This window comes from Eleginops maclovinus, chromosome 9 (assembly GCF_036324505.1).
Source record: "Eleginops maclovinus isolate JMC-PN-2008 ecotype Puerto Natales chromosome 9, JC_Emac_rtc_rv5, whole genome shotgun sequence".
In the NCBI taxonomy this organism is placed as follows: domain Eukaryota; kingdom Metazoa; phylum Chordata; class Actinopteri; order Perciformes; family Eleginopidae; genus Eleginops; species Eleginops maclovinus.
The window spans coordinates 21,984,661-22,009,264 of NC_086357.1; the positions used below are offsets into that span (position 1 = coordinate 21,984,661).

General features: G+C 39.4%; 3 protein-coding genes across 3 annotated transcripts; all 3 read left to right on the plus strand.

The window, feature by feature from the left end:
• The first annotated feature begins 6,918 nt into the window (after window positions 1-6,918).
• Window positions 6,919-8,411, plus strand: LOC134870087 (duodenase-1-like). Its single transcript, XM_063892105.1, is given in 6 exon segments — window positions 6,919-7,048; window positions 7,117-7,267; window positions 7,363-7,495; window positions 7,700-7,966; window positions 8,062-8,095; window positions 8,098-8,411. Coding segments are annotated over 6 exon segments (774 nt in total). The 5' UTR covers window positions 6,919-6,984; the 3' UTR covers window positions 8,223-8,411.
• An 8,344-nt stretch (window positions 8,412-16,755) lies between these two features.
• Window positions 16,756-18,695, plus strand: LOC134870090 (granzyme-like protein 1). Its single transcript, XM_063892107.1, has 5 exons — window positions 16,756-16,907; window positions 16,977-17,127; window positions 17,260-17,392; window positions 17,618-17,869; window positions 17,961-18,695. The coding sequence occupies exons 1-5, from the start codon at window positions 16,844-16,846 to the stop codon at window positions 18,114-18,116; spliced, it is 756 nt and encodes a 251-aa protein (XP_063748177.1). The 5' UTR covers window positions 16,756-16,843; the 3' UTR covers window positions 18,117-18,695.
• A 2,557-nt stretch (window positions 18,696-21,252) lies between these two features.
• LOC134870088 (duodenase-1-like) lies at window positions 21,253-24,169 on the plus strand. The gene is made up of 5 exons (XM_063892106.1): window positions 21,253-21,392; window positions 21,462-21,612; window positions 21,749-21,881; window positions 22,107-22,358; window positions 23,435-24,169. Exons 1-5 carry the CDS (start codon window positions 21,329-21,331, stop codon window positions 23,588-23,590), a joined length of 756 nt encoding a protein of 251 aa, XP_063748176.1. The 5' UTR covers window positions 21,253-21,328; the 3' UTR covers window positions 23,591-24,169.
• Window positions 24,170-24,604: the final 435 nt, after the last annotated feature.

A 24,604-nucleotide genomic window follows, 5' to 3' on the forward strand; every position in this document is an offset into this window, starting at 1 on the left:
AGCACATATTCACAGCAGCACACGTTACTTAGATGAAGGTAAACCTCATGACCCAATAAAAGCACTCTATATACAGAAGATTACATTGACTGCTTCAAAATTAATTTGTATCTGAGTGACAGAAAAAAGTAATAATAGAAGCCCATTGGAGGGCCTTAGCCAAAATCTACAGGGGCACAAGTCATGCTGCTTCAGCGACAACAAACCACAGCCTCTGGAACCTTTGAAACCCTGTGTGGTCATTTTCTCTCACAGCGACTGAAAAGAACTGTGGTGGGTGGGAAAGAAAAAAGAGCCCCTCGCCACTCATAATACCAATCTTATGTATGTAGACGAAAATGGAAGGGATGGGAGGGGTTGTGGGGTGGCAGACGGACTAAGGCACAATTTTAAAGCGCTTATTGAATTGCCATTACAGCTCCTGAGACTAATTGTGGCTGTTGTGTGTCTCTCGGTGGCCTAGGGGGCTCTGGAGTGGCCCTGTATGCTCTTACTCAGTGGGGTTTTCAGACCGAGTGGCCCTGAAAGAGAACAGGACCACCGTAGATCAATGGCAAACCTTTCACTCTTTCACAGGCCCTCGCTAATCCTTCTCATTTGTCTGCCATTTGTTGAGGCACATTCACAGCTCCCTGAATTTAGGATTAGGCCTTGTTTTGTTACAAAAACAGCCAAGTTATAATGCTGAATAGCTGGACTAAAGGGTGGACGACAGATGAGTGTGTATGTACGTTTGTGAGCATGTGTGTGTATGGTTATCAGGTATATGTTTTATTTGGTATAACCACATTCAAGATAATACCGAACCTATTTAGCGTTTTGTAGCAAATCCCATTTTAGAGATACAAAAATAAAGGTTCCTTTTTTTTCATTTGCGAACAATTTGTCTAATGATAACTGCAAATTAGATCTAAAATATTGTATAATCCTTTTGAACAATGAATTGATTGGTGTGAAACAATAATCAACCATAGTATTACCATTTTGTCTCTATGTGGGCATGGACATGGACTTTTTGATAGACAATAACCAACCTTCTGGGCATAGTACCTTGTGTTCATACATGCAAGATGATTTTTAGAGTGGGCAAAATTGCATTAAAGGTCATCAAAAAGGTGCAAGCATGTAGAAGTAAACTCATATTTGACTAGGGTTATGAGGGGAAAATGAGTCGTCTCAAGTTGAGTATATTTCATTTTGATTAAAAAGCTAGACTTATCCTGGGACATTATGAATCTGTCAGAAAGAGAATGGAGGGAAATTCCAGGAATAATCAGGATTTAAAAAGTTACAGTGCTAATTTAATTTCAATTTTCAATTTAAATATCCTGAGGCTTCATTGTCACATGCACAGTAGCTACAGTGTAGATATGGCAATGAAAAACTTGGAAACTCCAACAATGCAGTATGAATATATATATAGGACATAAAACAAATAAAACCAATAAAAATAGTGGAAGAAATAACAGAATACACATAAAAAGTGCAGAGAATGCATTGCTGTTTGGGGTGTATAAACATGGACAAAACAAATGCTCCAGTGGTCCAATCTGCGCAAGTGACATGGCATAATTTGGTTCTTCCACATGATGTTTTGCTGTTCTTTAGAAATGTCTGTGACGCAAACAGTAGGCCATAATCGTGCAAAACACATCTAGACTCACACTTGATGTAAAGGCACATATTGGGTGTACAATTTTACATCAGGGAGAATGACATGCAAATATAAATATCTGAGATGATTGTCAACATTGCCAGTGCTATCACTTAAAGTTATGAAAAATACAGTTCTTATACAGTTCAGCATACTGTCTTTTTATTTGTGTTCTACTTCATGTGAGTTCACTGTCCTATTTCATTTTGACAATAAATATTTCATAAGAAAGAGGAAAAGCAAGAACAAATTGATTCACCACAGTCAAATACCTGCAAAGGAAATGCTATTTCATTAAAGTTGCAATGATTCCCTTTGAAGCGCACTGTGCTCAGTCTGAACCCGAGAGTGGTCTCGGACAGTCTTGGCAGCCTGCAGCAGAGCCTTCAGACTGCGCCCTTCTCATCACTGAGTGGATTAGTGTTCCTGTCTGAAGCCACTTAGGACATTAGGCTGGGCTGCTGAGTGGCACATGCGCCGCATTTCCCCTAAAGCCCTGCCATGCCACGCTGCAGGTATGTGGGGCCGACCGGCCAAACCCCATGTTGGGCATTCTCCGGATGCCTGCAGTCGTGCCAGACACCGGGGGACAAGGTGAAGAGGAGGACGGAAGGATGATTGTGTGCAGCAGAATGAGAGGAAAAGTTCAAAAAAGTATAGCATAAAAATGTGGTTACAAAATAGACAATAAAAAAAAAAGTAATGCAACTATTTGCTTTTTGCAGTTTGATGAGAATATTGATACCAATCACATCTGTACAGCCAGCTAGAGCCAGTAGAGAGGTAGCTTAGCTTAGCGTTAAGACTGGAAACAGGGACAAACAGCTATTCTGGTTCTTTACAAAGGTAAGAATTCTACCCAGAAACGCTTTAAAAAAAAATCTTTAAGTAAGAATGTATAAAATAGAATTTCTGAGTGAAATTACGACAGGTTGCCTGACAGTTTTGTGCTACAACAAATGTTGGTCTGCAGCAGCAACATTGTCACCACAAGGTTTCCAAATAACTAGTCCAACCGATTGTGAACTAATTTGATCATTAGTGAGCTTTACAGATGCTGGTTAGCTTGTTCGAACAACAAAAATAAAAACTGAAATAATGTGAAATCTATATGTAAGGTATATTTCAAGCAAAGGCCAGTATGATGACCACACAGATGGTCCAGCAGTGGCTCAGTCAGTAGGGGCTTGGACTGGGAATCGTAGGGTCGCCGGTTCAAGTCCCCGAAGACTTGAAATATGGAAAGTGGACTGCTACTTGGAGAGGTCCCATTTCACCTCCTAGGCTCTGCTGTGGTGCCCTTGAGCAAGGCACCGGACACCACCAATCCCCCCCTCCCCATTGCTCCCCGGGCGCTGCACGATAGCTGCCCACTGCTCCTAGTACTAGGATGGGTTAAATGCAGAGGACTAATTTCACTGTGTGTGCTCTGCTGTGTGCATGACTAATAAAGAGGGTTTCATCCTCCGATTCTATCTATCTACACGCCACACTCCAGGCTGTGGCTTTGAAATGCTAATTATATCGTTTTATTTGTTTAACACTACTGCTTTAGTACTTGTCTGAATGGGAATATTCTAGCTCTGGCTACTATCATTTTCTTTTCGTATAGTATTAAAGTAGTCCTGGGAGACAGATGCAAAACAGGTCAAATAACAGTAGATTTGTTGATGCAATATAGCTTAAGCTAGTTGCCGTGATGCTAATATCAACATTTTGGGTACTTCTGCACACAAGAGTATAAAGGACAACCAACACCTGCAACTGGTCAACTGTCAAAATACAAGAATATGATCTCAAAAATAAAGTCAAAGAATATAGGAAGATTTCTGAAAAGCCTGTAGTGGCCTTAAGGGGCACAGACCATCTCCTATATATTTTGGCCAGCCAAGGCAGGCCAGCCACATGTTGGCCGATGTCCCAGTCAACATTATGAGGTTGTCTTTGGCTGTTAGTGACTGGAAAAGACCAAAGTCAGTGCCGCTTCATGAAAAGTTTAAGCCCATCCACCCTGCCCCTCAAGCCCCGCTATGTGAAGTAATTCTTCAAGCCAGTGGAACTAGACATGCTCTGCGTTTTCTCACTGTATGCATGGCGATACTTTCTCAACACTGCACTTTTTAAAATCAAAACATTAACAGGTGAATGTTCTTGAACGAGGACAAAATATGCTTTCTTTTCCTGTTAGGAGGATTGAAATAAAGCAGGTGAGAAAGTTATTATTGGATTAAAACCTGTGGGCTGTATCAGACAATTAGTATTTCCTCTGTACTGTGTTGTCACGTTGTAGGAGAAATAAGCTATGGAAAACTGGAGGCTAGATCCAATCCAACTGAGTTACAATATCTTACTCAGATCATGGCCAAACTAGGGCTTTAAAAACAAGCTGTATATAATGTTTATTTATTTCTTCCCCATTTACGCATGTGTGGACAGATTGTGCAACATTAACAGCAACATTTACACTGAAAGCAATATAGCAAGACAGCTGTGTCTAAGCTGTGAGGTTCAACAGCAGGCCAACGTCAAATCCCTCCTGGCTCGACACCTTCGTACATTATATAAAGGTTTGAAAACACATGGCAGTTGCACAGAGCCTCTAAAATCTCTCTCAATGTGTCTGTGTCTACAGAGCAGCACCAGCTACAAATTACAGCCACAGTAACATAATATGCATATGCAGTGTTCATCACTTCTCTGCTCAAACTCAGAAAGATGTAAAATATGTAGTACTGACATTACATAGAATCCAAGACGACCACTAATGAGCTACAAGAGAAAACAATGCAGCTAGTACCATGCAGTAACCCATCCTATCCTGCACCTCCAGACTCAGTGGCTGCAGCACAAATCATATAAATTGATTTGGCCTTTTGTTTTCTTCCATTACCCAGAACTATTGTGTTGCTGCTTATCCCAAATGTAGATGACTAATTCTTGTAGCTGCATCACATAATCAGATAGCAAACTTCCACTTGCCTGCTTTTTGAAGTTAAACAGATCTTGTCTTGGCTTTTGAAGGACTGATTTGAATTAGGTATATCAATGTCACTTTCGATAATGTGCTTTGTCTCTATGCTTTTATTGTATTTTGAAGTCACACTTTTAATGGCCTTGTGTCAGAAATGTATGGCATAAATTAGCTTGTCTTGACTCTCTATTGACCTCTAAAGAAAAATGAGCTGCTCTGAATCGTTTTGGTCTTTGCTACATGTTGAATGTCCAACCTACCTTCTTATAATGGGCTGATTGTAATATAAAATTGACCTTTTTAAACTAGTTTATAGTTTCTTTTATACATCACTATCCCAATTAAAAATGATCTACTTTATTACAGAAAGCAGACAGATGATGTGAGGAAGCTTCATCAGACAGCTCAATTTGTGACTTTACATCAGATTTGCAAAGATGGAGGAGAGGCAGCCTCTGATGGTGAAAAAGCAGAGCAATTTTTCAAGTCTTGTTATGACCTCTGGCGCTCTCTGCTGGGTATCACAGAGTACTAACGGCTCAACAGCAACAGCTGATATAATATTAACTGCATGTAATGTTACACTTAGTGGTACCCAAAAGTAGATAAAGAACATCATTTAGTAAGAATTGTATAAAATATTATTGTCCTGTAGTACTCATGGTGCAGATTGGTGCTATTTCAGAGTAATATATCATAAGTTATTTAAAGTTGCAGCTAGTTTTAATGACTTTGTATACTGCAGGGAGGATTGTGAATTTACCCCAGGTGTAACTAAAGTCGTATTTAAGTGCTGTTTATATTTAACATCATTATTCCAAATCTGCAAAGTAACTAAAGGTTTTAAATAGATGTAGTGGAGTAAAAGTACACAATTTACCTCTGAATTGTTGAGTTAGAAATACTCAAGTAAAGTACAAATATATCAAAACTGTACTTAAGTACAGTACTTGAGTAAATGTACTTAGTTACTTTTGGGTAGATATACATTTCAGGCTCTGCTTTAATTTGGAGGAATAGTCACAGTGTTTTATGTGAATCCTCAGCATGATGAAAATAAGCTTCAATTAAGCTGCAGGGGAGAGAATATAGGGTTAGATTAAAGTAGTACCATCTTCAGAATTTGGCCAGCAGCACAAATCCAACCACTGTATTATTAATGGTTTGCATAAGGCCTTTAGCATCCACCGGTAAAGTATAAATTGCATAATTGCTACTAGGTGAACATCAATACCCACATCTATAGCTGGAAACTGTGGTTTCTGTGGTTCTTTTAGATGTAACACTACTGAAGAAATGTCTGGGTTGTGGGTTGTATCAGATACATCTACACACAAAAACCTTTTTGATCTTCTTAACACTTTTAAAGAGCCAAATTCATTTAGTTTAGCCACATCATAGTATGCACCAAAGTAGAGCAATGTCAAAGAGAATACAAATCCATTGAATGAAAAATGTAGATGCAAAATGAACATGACTAGTTTCATGCTAAATACATAAGTGTTAATAATGCAAGGCAGATTCTAGCAATGAATTCAACCTATTTACCTTGAAAAGAACCATTGGATGCTTTTGCTATTTTCTTCATGCTTTCAGTTTTTGAAGCCTTTGTTGAAGTTATGTTCGTTATAACGAATTACACTTCAAAAAAGTGACACCTCCTTATAACATATTCACTTTATATTACACTTTTGTCAAACACTGACAAACAAGCCGCCATGCTCTTTGCGATTAGCTGTCAGTCAGCGTTGACATGACTTCACAGAACTCGTTTCACACTTGTCATCGTAATGATACTGACACTCAGACTGGGAGATGGAAACCGCATGTTCTGCTACTCATTTAGTTTTCGGCATGCCAGTAATATATGGTCACAGCTAAAAAGTAGATCCATACAAAAGAACTTTGTTTTTTCAATTTATTTTCATCCAACTCAATGTCACTAAATTCTAACAGCCATCCAGCGAAAAAAAATCAACAAAGATATTTAAACTGCCATTGATACGAAATTGTAAATATAGTTAATGTCAGAGTGAATACATTATTTTTAAGCACTGTGTGAAAACTAAGCCCATGCTGTTCACACAATGTATGCATGTGCTTCAGGCTGTGCAGGCTGCAGAACCACAGGCCTGATATTTACTGAAACAACGGCCACACTTCATGATGTCTCATTTCTTTACCAACCACATGCACTCAACACTTTAAGACACTTAAAGTTTGCACAGATGCATACATGATGGGTTAATGAAGAATTTGTGAAGCAGGTGTAAACCACAGGGTCTCTGACTGAGGGAACTGGTGTATAAAAGGGTAGACTAAACCCCCCCAAAGACAACAGGTTCAGTTAGCTGCAAACATGATGCTGCACGCTCTGCACAGAATTCTGCTTCTTCATCTTCTGACAACTCCTGGTCTACCTGGTAAGATTCCATCATGTGGTTATTTGTCTCTTTCTACAAATGCAGTATTAACTCATCCTTCTTTTCAGCATTTGGTAGCGAAATCATAAATGGTAAAAAGGTCCCGGTGAACAAAATGCAGTTTATGGCCTCAGTGCAGAATGACAAACATGTTCATATCTGTGGAGGATTCCTCATCAATGAAGTCTTTGTGGTCACTGCTGCACATTGTGATAAACTGTGAGTTGTCAATGTTTTTTAAGAAATCTATGATTTGTGTAATTATCTAAAGAAGCAGCAGTGTTTTTAATAAACACTACTGATCCTTTGCTTAGGAATCCTACCAATGTTGTTCTTGGTACCCACGATCTCAAGAAGATTGATGAAACAATGAGATACAATGTGAAGAGATGCAAGCATCCATCTTATAATACAGTTATTAAGGGGTCGGACATCATGCTGCTCAAAGTAAGTAGAGAGTAACATTTTTACAGTCATTGCTCTAACTTTAATGTTCTGTTTTATTCTGTTCTAGTGCCACAAACATATACCTCCTTACATTAAATCTCACAGCAGCCTCATCTTCGCGCAATTCATTTTTAGCTTGAGGTCTCCTGTAAGTCTGTCTTTGCTAGATTTGTACCTTCACTTTTTGATTTTGTTTGTCTCCAGCTGTCTAGGAAAGCTCGACAGAACAAAAGAATAAAACCGATTCCACTTCCAACAACTGAGATTAAGATCAAAGATAAAACAAAGTGCCAGGTAGCTGGATGGGGCTTTACAGGTGTTCATAAAATTGTTGATGAGATGCAAATGGTGGATGTGCCCATTCTTGACCTGGAGGCCTGTAAAAGAAAATGGGAACAACAGAAAATTACTCTTCCTCCTAATGTAACCTGCGCAGGTGGATATGACAAAGACAAAAAAGGATTCTGTCAGGTAGGTTTCCTGTCCTGACATATAAAGTGGTTTCTGTTCTTGTATTTTGTAGTCTTAGAAAGTGATTGAGTAATATAGCTTCTTCCTCCTCACAGGGTGATTCTGGCGGCCCTCTGGTGTGCAACGGAGAGCAGCTGGTGTTGTGTCTTTTAACTGGGACAGGAACTGCGACTACCCAAATCTGCCCAATGTATACACAGATCTATCAAAATACCTACCCTGGGTCAGAAAGATTCTCAAGAGGAATAATTGTTAAATGTAACAGATAATGGCCCCTTCGCTTTAAATATCATCTTAAAACATTTTACTTTTACAGAAAAGTTTTGAATCCCAACATCATTGCTCTTGAGTTCTCCATTACTATCACCAATTTAAAAGTTCAACATGCTTTTAGTGTACTGTACTGGCTTGAATCTTCTTTCTTATAAAATGTGCTTTAAATAAACCTATCTTGTGTTTCTTTTGTATTTAATACTTTCCTATGATGTGCTTGTTATAACATGACATTGATTATTTATCCATTGAGCTGTAGGGGGAAAAAAAGGGGAGGCGGTCTTACTTAGACACAGTACAAATCAACCGTACCTAATATGTAAATCCCAAAAGTGTCTCAAAATATACTTATATCACCAAAAGATAAACTATTCATTACGTAGAATGATCCATTTTAAAATACAGTATATATCATCACTATCTGATTTGAACTACAGATGCATGTATGTGTACATTACTTTAACGTTGCAGATGGTGAAGGTGGCAAATATATATTTAAGGAACAAACAAATAATGTCAGATTAAAGCAGTACTTGTCTCATATTGAAATGGACACTTCTGGAGCAAGGACTCAAATCACCATAAGAACATGGGAGAGCTCCACTTGATGGCAGACACTGGCGAATGTATTGAAATAATTGACAAAGAGATTAGCTGCAGCAACGAAGTGACACAGCTTCTTCCTAACCAAATCTCTCACCCAGTCCTGTGTATTTAGCTGGTTCAGAGAGAATAATCAACATTCTGCATGAGAACATGAAATAAGTAAAGCCCATAACTCTTGTCCATGGCTTAGGAGCGTATATGCCAAAGGGAAATAATCAATGTGATGGACTACCAGCTGTCCTTAGCCAGCAAACTATCTTGTGTAAACTTTTGCTCAACCCTTAACAAACAATAACAAGGAGACAAAACTACTTCCTCAGAAGTTCTCAAGGTTGCAGGCCTGTGCTCATCTAGGGAAAGAGAAGGTGATACACTGGGTTAAAGTTATGGGCTTAGGGGAATGTTTTCCTCAAAATGTATTGCTCTCCATATTCTGTTAGAGGTGCACAGACTGTGGCCAGCAAGAAAAACTCCCAACAGTATCAACGGTTTGCATAAGGCATTTTGCATCCAGTCAAAACATGTTTTTATTACACGTATACATCCGTAGCTGTTCAACAATGATAACATAAGTGAGCTCCAGTTTCATTACTGCTACTGTGGAACATTGCGACTCATATCTACAGCTGGAAACTATGGTTGCTGTGGTTGTTCTAGTTTGAAACGCTATTCAAAGAAATGTCTGGACTGTGGGTTGTCTCAGATGAACCCACAGACAACAACTTTTTAGATAAGCTGTAACTCAGCGTTGACACAACTTCACAGAATTTGTTTCCCCCGACCTTCAAAGCTGAGGATTGAAACTGGGGTTTCTGAAACTCATTCAGTTTTTCCTGCAGCATCGCATTAATAAAAGACAACAGCCCAAAGGTCATATCTAACATTTCGATAATCTTTTCATCCAACTAATTGTCACTAAAGCTTGGTGGGTTAAGGGTCAAAGAATTTCCATAAAAATCGAAATACTTGATACACCTAAATGAAATGACATCAAATGTTATAGAGAATAAATAGTTGAATCTTAAGGAACATGTGAAAAACCCAGCCCATGCTATTCACATGATGTAGTGAAGGCCAGATCAGTACCCCAGGGGCCCCTGGGCACTGAGAGCTCATGGGCCCCCCCAAACAACAAGACAAAAATGTGTGCACATGTAACACCACGTAATAAATCTGCACTATTAGAGTAAATGATGCACACAGTTGCTTTATAGTATAAAAAGCTCCTTCACCGATCACTTCATTAATTAGCCCAGCTCAGAAATGTTACTTTCAAGTATATCTACAGCTCTGGAAAAAATTAAGAGGCCACTCCACATTTTTCTTAAATCTCAATCTCTACATGTATGGCAGCCATTCCAGTGTCTGTTGAATTCCAAAACAGAGAAATGTTGTCAGTAGAGTAAAATAAAAAATAAAAATAATAATTTAACTATGGTGGGTACTACATACAGTACCTATAAATAGTAAAACCTGACAAACTGATAATGCTGAAGTGGTCTCAATTTTTTTCCAGAGCTGTATATACAGTATGTCACAATAGTGAGTACACCCCTCACATTTTTGTAAATATGTTATTATATCTTTTCATGGGACTACACTGAAGATATGACACTTTGATACAATTTAAAGTATTCAATGTGCAGCTTGTATAACAGTGTCAATTTGCTGTGCCTTCAAAATAACTCAACACACAACCATTAGTGTCTAAACCGCTGGCAACAAAATGAGTACACCCCTAAGTGAAAATGGCCAAATTGTGCCCAAAGTGTCAATATTTTGTGTGGCCACCATTATTTTCCAGAACTGCCTTAACTCTCTTGGGCATAGAGTTCACTAGAGCTTCACAGGTTGCCACTGGAATCCTCTTCCACTCTTCCATGACGACATCACGGAGCTGGTGGATCATCATCATCATCATCATCATCAATTTATTTATAAAGCCCTTTAAAAACAGCCGCAGCTGAAACAAAGTGCTGCACATGGATAAAAAAATGGATGTTAGAGACCTTGCGCTCCTCCACCTTCCAGTTGAGGTTGCCCCACAGATGCTCAATAGGGTTTAGGTCTGGATACATGCTTGGCCAGTCCATCACCTTTAGCCTCAGTTTCTTTAGCAAGGCAGTGGTCATCTTGAAGGTGTATTTGGGGTCGTTATCATGTTGGAAGACTGCCCCGCGGCCAAGTTTCCGAAGGGAGGGGATCATGCTCGGCTTCAGTATGTCACAGTACATGGTGGCATTCATGGTTTCCCACAGCCGGCAGCACTCATGCAGCCCCAAACCATGACACTCCAACCACCATGCTTGACTGTAGGTAAGACACACTTGTCTTTGTACTCCACATCTGGTTGCCGCCACACACGCTTGACACCATCAGAACCAAATACGTTTATCTTGGTGTCATCAGACCACAGGACATGGTTCCAGTAATCCATGTCCTTAGTCTGCTTGTCTTCAGCAAACTGTGTGTGGGTTTTCTTGTGCATCATCTTTAGAAGAGGCTTCTTTCTGGGATGATACAGTGTGAGGTGTATGGTCTGAGCACTGACAGACCCCCCACCCCTTTAACCTCTGCAGCAATGCTGGCAGCAGTCATACGCAGTGATGGGGACGAGACCACCATAGAGTCCGGGGCAAGACCAAGACCTTAAAGTGTCGAGTCTGAGTCAAGACCAAGACTTTGGGATTTTGGGGTGGCCGAGACCGAGTCAAGACCGAGTCTTTGGAGGGTCCAGACCGAGACCTACAAAAACAAGTCAATTTTCAAGACCATGGGTCTAAATAGGAAATTTGCAAGAAAAATGCTTTCACTCACACTTTAATTAGCTAAAATACTGTTGTGGCCTACATAAATGTACAGGGAAGGTTCATTATCATGAGACATGCAGGCCTAGTTGCTGAGTTATGTGAGTCATATATAACTCGTGCCATTTTCAGCTCAGCAAAGTACCATGCCCTAGTAACTGTAACGTTAACTGTGGTAAAAATAAATTAACAAAACCTCCTGTTTTAATGTTACTTAGCTTCAATGCAAATAATAACTAGCAAAGCACCCCACTACACCATGTCCTTACTGGGAGTTCGTCAAGATGCATTGTGGTTGTGAAATCGAAAATCAACATTGAAAACGTTTGATCTTTGTTCCCAGTTGAAAAGTGTTCTGTGTTGCTAAGCTGTGTTGTGCCTTGCTCAGCTAGCATTACATTAGGTTAGCTAGCTCGTCAGCTCCATCAATGGCATCCGTTGCATAGCTTAGCTACATAATTTACAAAGAAACACATTTCCTGTGATAGGTATAACTTAAACCACCGGGACACACGGAAGTCCTTCCTGGTGTCATCTCCATTAAAATAGAGGCGCAACAGAGGAACATGGGGATTCACTCTGCAATATGGCCCTCTTGAAGCCACCTGTAAAAAAATGTAATATGAATTTGTCAGACTATCTATGTATTGAACTTTTAAGCATTTTTAGGAACAATTATTTAATTAATAAATGAAATAAGTTTTTAACCCTAAGTATAGTTTTTAAATGAGATTATTTATTACATTTTATGAAAGTATTCAATTCACAACGACTTTGTTGCTCAATGATGTAAATTTACCTAGCGATTGAAAATATAACGGATATAATTTTTCCCTCCAATTTTCAGGCTGAGGTATGTTATATTATGTTGTATATTATGTCCCATTAGCTATCTGTCTTTGGATTTATAGTTGATTAAAAAGGTAAACGGCGGTTTCAAGCTAGCTACATCGAGGGTAGGTTCGCTTCCCGTTTTCAAAGTAAAAGCACAGATTCTGTCGTTATGGTTTTCCGGATAATAAAGGGCAACGGGTGTTTTATTTTGTGAAAATGACCGGAAGTGCGTTACTCACTACGGCTAGCTTGAGTAGCTCCGAATTCGTCCAAACAAAACAGCTGGTATTTAGACAAATTAACGATAAACTGGGGCTCTAAACGGCTACTTTTTCGCCTAAAAATGTTTGAAATGTCGACAAAGTGATATATTTAAAGAGTTTAGAGCTAAAATGAAATCAGCTTCAGCCTGTTGATTTCGGCTCGGGTAGGAGCGCAGTGCATTGTGGGTTATCATGTAGTATGCTGCTGTGTAAACGCTTTGCATACTGTCTGATCGATGAGTATGGAGTATGGAAGTATGGTAGTATGTAGTACGCGGTTTCGATCACAGCCTTAGAAATAATCAATATATTGAAACGGAACATTAAAAGATAATTCACTGTTTCTGGACGGATCATATTTTCCAATTCCGGTAGTATTACCGGATGTTGTTTTTAGCCTCAGATAGCATGTAGCTAATATTGTATTGTATATCTGAGTAGAGGGAGAAGGACGCGTGGAGTTACATATTAAACACACCGCCTCTACCTCTCACTCACTGAGGCTGCAATGATACTATTGCGTGTGTAATAACTGATAAACTTCAGAAGGATTGCATAATAGAATATCGTAGGTGAGAGCTTCAGGACATCACTAACAAGATGGCGACGCGTCATAAGAGGACCCGCCCCCGACGACGTCAGCCTATAGAAGAATCCGGAGAACCCCATGTGACAAGCGGCCAACAGGATCCAGCCCCCGCTACCAACCAATGAGAGCACGAGACCGGAGCACGTCTTATTTTGAAGTTGTTTATTTTATGGTCGGAAATGGGTGGTTCTATAAAACATGTTTGTATTGTGAAATCGAGCTCTCTTTTGTTCCGGACCGCCAGACAGTAACTACTGATGAGCTCCACTCAGTCAGCGGCCTGTGGACGCGTGTAGCGGGCTATTGAGCCACAGCTGTGAAACTTTTGTAAAACCTACTGCTGCATCCTTTTATCAAATAGTCCTTTTAAAACTTATAAGAGGGGCTTCACTTCGTTTCTTTTGAATCGACTCCTGGGCTTCGAATAAATGAACATTTCCTACAGTAGAACACGTAATAGCTTATTTTAGCTCTTTAGTTCTAATGGTATTCAATCCAGGATTCATTTGTCTGTCGCCTCGCCCTCTCTCACCCGTTTCACTCCTCCTGGCCAACCATTGCTTACTGTTAACGATAGCCAGCCAACGGTCATCTAGTTTATCATGACATTGAGGGGAAAGACAAGCTAATGCTGAATCAAATGTCACAAAGCCAACTACTTGGAAACAGCTAACAATATTAACGTCAGCTAGCTAACAGCTAACATGAACGTAACGTTACAAGTCTAGCTTCACTTACCTCTCAGGGTGTTTCCTTTGGACGTGCCGGTGGGAATTTTATGTGGTGCCAGACATCTCAGTAATTGTTATATTACAGAATTTGCATTCTGCGCTGTGTTTCTTCCTTGACCCTTTACTGCAAATATAATTGTTGTTTTGAGAAAGCAAATTTGATGACCGCTGATTGCTCACTCATCTTGGCGCTGAGCACCAGACTGTTGAAAAATATCTCTGGTTGCACAAACGACTTACAGGAGCGTGGCACTCTGGGATCACCCAATACAATGTGAATCAATGGATTCATTTTGATTTATGTTTAATTAAGATGTATAATTCATTTTTAAAAAGTATGAAAAAGGAAACGGTGCATCATTTTATGTGGTGAAAAAAAAACGCGCGAGGACTCCCTCGAAAGAACGAGTCCAACCCATGTAGCTCTAGTCCGAGACCGATTCAAGACCGAGTAAAATTGCTTTCAATTCCGAGACGAGAACGAGTAAGTGAAAAAGACCGGACTCGAGGACTACAACACTGGTCATACGTCTATTTTCAAGAGACAACCTCTGGATATGACGCTGAGCATGCGCACACAACTTCTTTGGTCGACCATGGCGAGGCCTGTTCTGAGTGGAACCTGTCCTATTAAACCGCTGTATGGTCTTGGCCACAGTGCTGGTGCTCAGTTTCAGGGTGTTGGCAATTTTCTTATAGCCTTTGCCGTCTGTGATCAGGCCGATGACGGTCGTGTCGTCAGCAAACTTGATGATGGTGTTGGAGCTGTGTGTGGCCACGCAGTTGTGCGTGAACAGGGAGTAGAGGAGAGGGCTGAGCACACAACCCTGAGGGGCTCCGGTGTTGAGGGTCAAGGTGGAGGATGTGATGTTCCCCATCCGCACTGCCTGGGATCTGCCCGTCAGGAAGCTCATGATCCAGTCACAGAGGGCGCTGTTGAGCCCAAGGTCCCTGAGCTTAATGATGAGCTTGGAGGGCACAATGGTGTTGAATGCTGAACTGTAGTCAATGAACAGCATTCTCACATAAGTGTTCCTCTGGTCCAGGTGGGAGAGGGCAGTGTGGAGGGTGAGGGAGATGGCATCATCCGTGGACCTGTTTGCTCTGTAGGCAAACTGCAGACTTGGTAAAGCAGATGAAAACCACAGGGTCTCTGACTGAGGTAACTGGTGTATAAAATAGTCAACTCAACCCGCCTAAAGACAACAGGTTCAGTCAGCTGCAAGCATGATGCTGCACGCTCTGCACAGAATTCTGCTTCTTCATCTTCTGACAACTCCTGGTCTACATGGTAGGATTCCCTCATGTGGTTATTTGTCCCTTTTCTACAAATGCAGTATTAACTCATCTTTCTTTTCAGCACTTGGTAGCGAAATCATAAAGGGTGAAACTTTAATGTTGCCGATGGTAAAGTTGGCTAATTGATTTTAAGAACAAACAATTAAGGTAATAGCTAAGTCTCTTATTGCTCTCCTTATGTTGTTAGAGGTGCACAGACTGTCCAGCAACAAAAACTCCAAACAGTGTCAATGATTTGTATAAGGCCTTTAATATCCAGTCAAAATATGTGTCTATTACGAGTATACAGCCCTAGCTGTTAAACGATGATAACATCATTGAGCTCTAGTCTCATAACTGCTACTGTGGGAACATCACTGCTCAAATCTTTAGTTGAGAACTGTGGTTTCTGCGGTTCATCTATGTTGAAACACTATTGAAAGAAATGTCTGTGTTGTATCAGATAAATCCAAACACCAAAACTGTATTAAGATTATTAAAATACTTTTACTAACAAAGTTAATTTGATTTAGCCAAATCATACTATGGACTAATGTGCAGCAATGTCCAAAAACAATCGAGTGAATGAAAATGTCGGATAAAGACCATATTAACCTGACTGGTGGGATAAACTATAGCAGATAATAGCAAGTAGTTCAAACGATTGATTTTAGATCAACTTGCAGAAACCATATCGAAAAGAATGCATTTGCTTTTCTCAGCATGCTTTCAAGATCTGAAATCTTTTATAAGTTTTCATGCAAACAAATGACTTCAAAAGAGTGATAGCTCCTAAGAACATGTTGGATCTGTAATACATTTGTTGTCAGACACGGACAAATGATCCTCAGTGCTCTTTAAGATAAGCTGTCAGTAAGCGTCGACACGACTTCACAGCATTACTTTCACACTTGATCAAGATAATACTGACACTCAGACTTTCAGATGGAAACTGTGGTTACTGCAACTCATTTAGTTGTTGGTCAAACATTGCAGTAATAAAAGACAACAGCCCAAAGGTCAAAGCTAAAAAGAAGATCCATGCCAAAGAATTTTGATTATTTTTCCACATATTTTCATCCAACTAAACGTGAGTAAAGCTTATTGAGTCACATTTATCCAAATTGTGACAGAAGAAGATCCCATCATTTTCAGAAAAAAACAATACTTAATATTTAGATTAAGCAAGCAACACTTAAATGAAATTCCATCAAATGTTATAAAGAATAAATAGTTGAGTTCAGGCTGTGCAGGCCGCAGAACCACAGGCCTGACATTTACTGAAACAACGGCCACACTTCATGATGTCTCATGTCTTTACTGACCACATGCACTCAACACTTTAAGACATTTCAAGTTTGCACAGATGCATACATGATGGGTTAAGCAACACTTGGTGAAGCAGGTGTAAACCACAGGTCTCTGACAAAGGGAACTGGTGTATAAAAGGGTCAACTCAACCCGCCTAAAGACAACAGGTTCAGTCAGCTGCAAGCATGATGCTGCACGCTCTGCACAGAATTCTGCTTCTTCATCTTCTGACAACTCCTGGTCTACCCGGTAAGATTCCATCATGTGGTTATTTGTCTCTTTTCTACAAATGCAGTATTAACTCATCCTTCTTTTCAGCATTTGGTAGTGAAATCATAAAGGGTGAAAAGGTCCCGGTGAACCAAATGCTGTATATGGCCTCAGTGCAGAATGACAAACACGATCATTTCTGTGGAGGATTCCTCATCAATGAAGACTTTGTGGTCACTGCTGCACATTGTGATAAACTGTGAGTTGCCTTTGCTCTTTCAATACTCTATGATTCATGTTATTGGACATCAATTCCGAAGAATGTTTTTGCAAAACATGCATCAGTTCATAGCAAACACTACTGATCGCCTCTTGATGATCATTTCCTTAGCAATCCTACAAATGTTGTTCTTGGTACCCACGATCTCAAGAAGATTGATGAAACAATGAGATACAATGTGAAGAGATGCAAGCATCCATCTTATAATACAGTTGGAGAGGGGTCGGACATCATGCTGCTCAAAGTAAGTAGATAGTAGCATCAGTAATATCTTTCACTTTCATGTTCTGTTAAATTCACTTTTAGACTTAACAAAATCCTTTAAAAAAAGAAAGCATTTACATCAATACTATGAGCAGCTTCCTTTCCAAGCATTATTTTCATTTTGAGATCTGATATTGGGATAAGAAGTATACTCCATCAGACCTCTTCTAGTTTTTAATTTTCACTTGTGATTTTGTTTCTCCAGCTGTCCAGGAAAGCTCAACTGAACAGAAGATTGAAACCGATTTCACTTCCAAATTCTGAGATTGAGATAAAAAATAACCAAATGTGCACTGTAGCTGGATGGGGCGAAACAAGTGGTGGTGAAACTGATGTCCTGCAAATGGTGAATGTGAACATCCTTGACCGGGATGTCTGTAATAAACAATGGAATAAAAAACTTCCTGCAGGTGTTATCTGTGCAGGTGGATATCAGACAGAAAAAGGATTCTGTCAGGTAGGTTTCCTGTCTAGAAAGTATGGTGTCTTAAAAGAATTATTGTTTATTTGAAAGCAAATAATCTAATATAGCTTCTTCCTCTTCACAGGGTGATTCTGGAGGCCCTCTGGTGTGCAACGGGAAGCCAGCTGGTGTTGTGTCTTTCAACTCGAAGCTGGGCTGCAGATACCCAAATCTGCCCAATGTGTACACAGATCTATCAAAATACCGCCGCTGGATCGATGACACGATGAAGCATTGTTAAATGTAACAGATCAATACTCTGATTGCGCTGTACTAGCTCCTTAAATATCCTCTAAAAACTTAAACAGAAAAGCTTGTATTCATAACCAACATTGTTGCTTGTTAGTTCACCATTATAAATCACCATTATATCAACTTGTGTTATCCTGAAAGTAAAGCCAGCTTCTTATCACGTGTAGCTTTAGTCTTACATCATTTGGTAATGTTACACATATTTGTGCACAAAGGATTATTTCAACTGATTCCTCGTCACTGATCAGAAAACTACAACCTGACTATTATGCACACAGAAACTTCAAATCCATTTAAGCTGGCTTGCATTTGTATCCCAGATGAGTTAACATGTTCACACTTGATCCTGATGAAACAGGTTGAAGGGTGTGTACCCCTAAACAGTTGCAATGGTTTCAGATTTGATGCCCAAAGGCCTTGATGTACTAAAAGTCTGCAAGTTTTTCCAATTTTTGGGGAGGGTTAAATGGTGAATTGATATACATTTATTTACACTTTATTCTTTTTTCAAAACAGCTTTTATGAATTTGAAAGGTGTCTACACGCTTATTAAAGATATTTGCATTCATGGGTTTGTTTCCCTTGTGGCGTTATTGCAGAGTTCATATTTAACACATTTTACTTTGTAGAATGCCACACTCTATTTTGGCAATAGTTGAAATTAATTATTGGTCATATAGACCTCTGTGAAAACCAATGAGCTAATCAGAACCTTTTTGGTCTTTGCAACATGTTTCCAAGTCACACCTATTTAATACTTTTCTACAATGTGCTTCTTATGACATAAAATGGACTATTTAAAACGGCAATACAGTTCATAGACGGATAGACCCTATTCATACATCCTTTTCCCACTTAAGGTACATCATTTAGTACAGAAGGCAGACGGATGATGTGAGGAAACTTCATCAGACAGCTCAATTTGTGACTTTACATCAGTTTTGTAAAGATGGAGGAGAGGCAGCCTCTGATGGGGAAAAAGCAGAGCAATTTTTAAAGTCTTCTTATGACCTCTGGCGCTCTCTGCTGGGTATCTTAAAACGGTGACACATATTAAAGCGATCCAATGTAGCATTTGTACCTTAAAATAACAGCTTGAAAAAAATTGAGCGGCTAGAATGACTTTTAATATGACGATTTGCCTCTCTTTCATGCCCATCGGGGGTCTGAGGTGAGATAACTGCGCTATGTAACTTTGCTAGACCGGGCCGGGAGATGAGCGGAAGTACTTCGACTTGCTTTCTGGCACACCTACCGCAATAACAAATAGACCCCCTCCACGCACCCAGGTATAAGGAGAAGCAAGCGCAGCATTGTCAGTACATCATCATGGCAGAGGCACCGAAGAAAAAGAAGACGTTGACTGATGAAGCAAGGAAGAGAAAGAGAGAGGCCGACAGTGTCGTAAACGTACATTACCTCCAAGCCTGTAGGGGGAGCTCCATAATGGGCTTTTTGACAAGTTCCGTTGGATCGCTTTATGTACCGTTTGTAATGTTAGACTTAATGGCATCCAATATGGAAAGAAACAACATAATGAAGTAAGACTAGAATGAAGTATAACTGTCTTGTAGCCCCCCTCCTCCTTTAAAGTAACACTCAAATGATTTAGGATTAGAAGTCGTGTGTTGATGGTAATGAGAAGGTTTCTGTGTAAACTGACACTTTGCTTTAATCTGGAGCAATAGGGTTTGATGCATTATTTTGGCACGATAAAAAAAAAGGTCTTCATTGAGTTATAGGGAAGGAAAGAGGGGAGGCAGTCTTACTTAGACACAGTACAAAGCAACTGCACCTAATGTGAAAGGAATAACAGTTCATCAAAATAGACTTTAATATAATACCAAACGTTAAGCTACTCGTTAAGTTGAACGCTCCATTTTAAAATATTGTATAAACTGTATCATCAGTATTTGATTTGAACTATAGATGCAGGTTTATTTATTTATTACTTTATTCCACTCATGCCAATTCTTATAAAGCAAAACATGGACACTTTACGCAGTGTTTTTGAGCCCAAGATGGAAAGTAGCAGGGATAAAAGAAATCTGAATGTTTTCAATCAACTTTAATGTTGCCGATGGTAAAGTTGGCTAATTGATTTAAGAACAAACAATTAAGGTAAGATCTAAGTCTCTTATTGCTCTCCTTATGTTGTTAGAGGTGCACAGACTTTCCAGCAACAAAAACTCCAAACAGTGTCAACGATTTGCATAAGGCCTTTAATATCCAGTCAAAATATGTGTCTATTACGAGTATACAGCCCTAGCTGTTAAACGATGATAACATGGATTTATCTGATACAACACAGACATTTCTTTCAATAGTGTTTCTAAACTATAGCAGATAATAGCAAGTAGTTCAACCGATTGATTTTAGATCAACTTGCAAAAACCATATCGAAAAGAATGCATTTGCTTTTCTCAGCATGCTTTCAAGATCTGAAAACTTTTATAAGTTTTCATGCAAACAAATGACTTCAAAAGAGTGATAGCTCCTAAGAACATGTTGGATCTGTAATACATTTGTTGTCAGACACGGACAAATGATCCTCAGTGCTCTTTAAGATAAGCTGTCAGTAAGCGTCGACACGACTTCACAGCATTACTTTCACACTTGATCAAGATAATACTGACACTCAGACTTTCAGATGGAAACTGTGGTTACTGCAACTCATTTAGTTGTTGGTCAAACATTGCAGTAATAAAAGACAACAGCCCAAAGGTCAAAGCTAAAAAGAAGATCCATGCCAAAGAATTTTGATTATTTTTCCACATATTTTCATCCAACTAAACGTGAGTAAAGCTTATTGAGTCACATTTATCCAAAATGTGACAGAAGAAGATCCCATCATTTTCAGAAAAAAACAATACTTAATATTTAGATAAAAAAAGCAACACTTAAATGAAATTCCATCAAATGTTATAAAGAATAAATAGTTGAGTTCAGGCTGTGCAGGCCGCAGAACAACAGGCCTGATATTTACTGAAACAACGGCCACACTTCATGATGTCTCATGTCTTTACTGACCACATGCACTCAACACTTTAAGACATTTCAAGTTTGCACGGATGCATACATGATGGGTTAAGCAACACTTGGTGAGTCAGATGTAAACCACAGGTATCTGACTGAGGGAACTGGTGTATAAAAGGGTCAACTCAACCCGCCTAAAGACAACAGGTTCAGTCAGCTGCAAGCATGATGCTGCACGCTCTGCACAGAATTCTGCTTCTTCATCTTCTGACAACTCCTGGTCTACCTGGTAAGATTCCATCATGTGGTTATTTGTCTCTTTTCTACAAATGCAGTATTAACTCATCCTTCTTTTCAGCATTTGGTAGTGAAATCATAAAGGGTGAAAAGGTCCCGGAATACCAAATGCTGTATATGGCCTCAGTGCAGAATGACCAACACAATCATTTCTGTGGAGGATTCCTCATCAATGAAAACTTTGTGGTCACTGCTGCACATTGTGATGATGAGTGAGTTGCCTTTGCTCTTTCAATACTCTATGATTCATGTTATTGGACATCAATTCCGAAGAAGGTTTTTTTTTGCAAAACATGCATCAGTTCTTAGCAAACACTACTGATCGCCTCTTGATGATCATTTCCTTAGCAATCCTACAAATGTTGTTCTTGGTACCCACGATCTCAAGAAGATTGATGAAACAATGAGATACGATGTGAAGAGATGCAAGCATCCATCTTATAACAGAATCGAAGCGGGTTCGGACATCATGCTGCTCAAAGTAAGTAGACAGTAGCATCAGTAATATCTATCAATTTCATGTTCTGTTAAATTCACTTTTAGTCTCAACAAAATCCGTTAAAAAATGAAAGCATTTACATCAATACTATGAGCAGCTTCCTTTCCAAGCATTATTTTCATTTTGGGATCTGATATTGGGATAAGAAGTATACTCCATCAGACCTCTTCTAGTTTTTAATTTTCACTTGTGATTTTGTTTCTCCAGCTGTCCAGGAAAGCTCAACTGAACAGAAGATTGCAACCGATTTCAATTCCAAATTCTGAGATTGAGATAAAAAATAAACAAACGTGCACTGTAGCTGGATGGGGCCTAACAAGTGGTGGTAAAACTGATGTCCTGCAAATGGTGAATGTGACCATCCTTGACCGGGATGTCTGTGTGAATGCTTGGAAATGGCAACTTCCTGCAAGTGTTATCTGTGCAGGTGGATATGAGACAGAAAAAGGATTCTGTCAGGTATGTAAACTCTGGTGTCACAGAACCAGTGGCGACTCGTATTATGGGCAGGTGGGGCACAATAATAAAATAATATAAAAAATATATATTTATAAAATATATATTTAATTATATTTTAAGATCATGTTTAGTTGTCATCTACATTGTTGCTTCGGACTGCGTTCATCTAATTAGTGAGTCCTCAGTGTGCCTATTGAGCCGGGCTGAGCGATGTGGGTCATGCTCGGGCTGCCCCCCTCTCACTGTGAAAATGAACGTGCTGTGAAAACTACACTGCGCATGCTCAGAGTAGTTTTCTATTAAGTGTGAGCGGCAAAAAAAAAAACACAGGTGGGGCAAAGCGCTCGCATCCCCCTACAAGGTCATCTCATATTCCAGAGGTGATTGGATAGTGCGAGTGCCCGGGAAGTGTAATTGAGAAGAAGAGACGAGAGAGCAGAGAAAATACGTCGCCTGCCTTAAATAATAAAAACGGGAAATGAATGAAGTTGACCATTTACTAGAGCGCAAATTAGAGACACTGACTCTTGGAGAAAAACTGCAGGGAACCGCCCTGCCGCTATTCTTTTCAAGTGAGCCTTCAGCTTTTGTGAGCAAAAGTATATTTGATTAAAAGTCTATACTGTGCTTTCGTGCTGAAGCATTATGGTTGTTGTTGTTGTTGTTGTTGTTGTTGTTGTTTTCAGCATTGCTTTGTGATAGCGCCCAATATCTCGTCACCACGTTGTGTGCGTAAATGTATGCACTGACGGTGTTGCTCTTTGTTGATAATTTGCAGTTTTGGAGAGTAGTCATTTGTTGCCCATTTTCTCACACACACCCTCTCGCTCTCGCTCTCTCGCTCTCTCTTCCATGTGACGACCAGTTAGCTGTTGCCTCGGAACCATGGATAACTTACAGCTATTTGTTGACGTGTTAAAGAAGCACCAGAAGCCTTTATAACATATCTAAGTTGTTTGTGACCCACCTGTCGTTTTACATATAGAAACGCCACTGCATAAAACGTATGGTCTCATTATTAAAAGTAATTAGTATCAGAAAGCAAATAATCTAATATAGCTTCTTCCTCTTCACAGGGTGATTCTGGAGGCCCTCTGGTGTGCAACGGGAAGCCAGCTGGTGTTGTGTCTTTCAACTCGGACCAGGGCTGCAGATACCCAAATCTGCCCAATGTGTACACAGATCTATCAAAATACCGCCGCTGGATCGATGACACGATGAAGCATTGTTAAATGTAACAGATCAATACTCTGATTGCGCTGTACTAGCTCCTTAAATATCCTCTAAAAACTTAAACAGAAAAGCTTGTATTCATAACCAACATTGTTGCTTGTTAGTTCACCATTATAAATCACCATTATATCAACTTGTATTATCCTGAAAGTAAAGCCAGCTTCTTATCACATGTAGCTTTAGTCTTACATCATTTGGTAATGTTACACATATTTGTGCACAAAGGATTATTTCAACTGATTCCTCGTCACTGATCAGAAAACTACAACCTGACTATTATGCACACAGAAACTTCAAATCCATTTAAGCTGGCTTGCATTTGTATCCCAGATGAGTTAACATGTTCACACTTGATCCTGATGAAACAGGTTGAAGGGTGTGTACCCCTAAACAGTTGCAATGGTTTCAGATTTGATGCCCAAAGGCCTTGATGTACTAAAAGTCTGCAAGTTTTTCCAATTTTTGGGGAGGGTTAAATGGTGAATTGATATACATTTATTTACACTTTATTCTTTTTTCAAAACAGCTTTTATGAATTTGAAAGGTGTCTACACGCTTATTAAAGATATTTGCATTCATGGGTTTGTTTCCCTTGTGGCGTTATTGCAGAGTTCATATTTAACACATTTTACTTTGTAGAATGCCACACTCTATTTTGGCAATAGTTGAAATTAATTATTGGTCATATAGACCTCTGTGAAAACCAATGAGCTAATCAGAACCTTTTTGGTCTTTGCAACATGTTTCCAAGTCACACCTATTTAATACTTTTCTACAATGTGCTTCTTATGACATAAAATGGACTATTTAAAACGGCAATACAGTTCATAGACGGATAGACCCTATTCATACATCCTTTTCCCACATAAGGTACATCATTTAGTACAGAAGGCAGACGGATGATGTGAGGAAACTTCATCAGACAGCTCAATTTGTGACTTTACATCAGTTTTGTAAAGATGGAGGAGAGGCAGCCTCTGATGGGGAAAAAGCAGAGCAATTTTTAAAGTCTT

What these genes read in the sequence shown, in the direction of transcription:
- LOC134870090 (XM_063892107.1), top strand. Translation starts at nt 16,844, where the DNA reads ATGATGCTGCACGCTCTGCACAGAATTCTGCTTCTTCATCTTCTGACA. An exon ending in GACAACTCCTGGTCTACCCG is followed by an intron (nt 16,908 to 16,976) that starts GTAAGATTCCAT and finishes CCTTCTTTTCAG; the next exon opens with CATTTGGTAGTGAAATCATA. An exon ending in CAGAAAAAGGATTCTGTCAG is followed by an intron (nt 17,870 to 17,960) that starts GTAGGTTTCCTG and finishes TCCTCTTCACAG; the next exon opens with GGTGATTCTGGAGGCCCTCT.
- LOC134870088 (XM_063892106.1), top strand. Translation starts at nt 21,329, where the DNA reads ATGATGCTGCACGCTCTGCACAGAATTCTGCTTCTTCATCTTCTGACA. An exon ending in GCTGCACATTGTGATGATGA is followed by an intron (nt 21,613 to 21,748) that starts GTGAGTTGCCTT and finishes TCATTTCCTTAG; the next exon opens with CAATCCTACAAATGTTGTTC. An exon ending in CGGACATCATGCTGCTCAAA is followed by an intron (nt 21,882 to 22,106) that starts GTAAGTAGACAG and finishes TTGTTTCTCCAG; the next exon opens with CTGTCCAGGAAAGCTCAACT.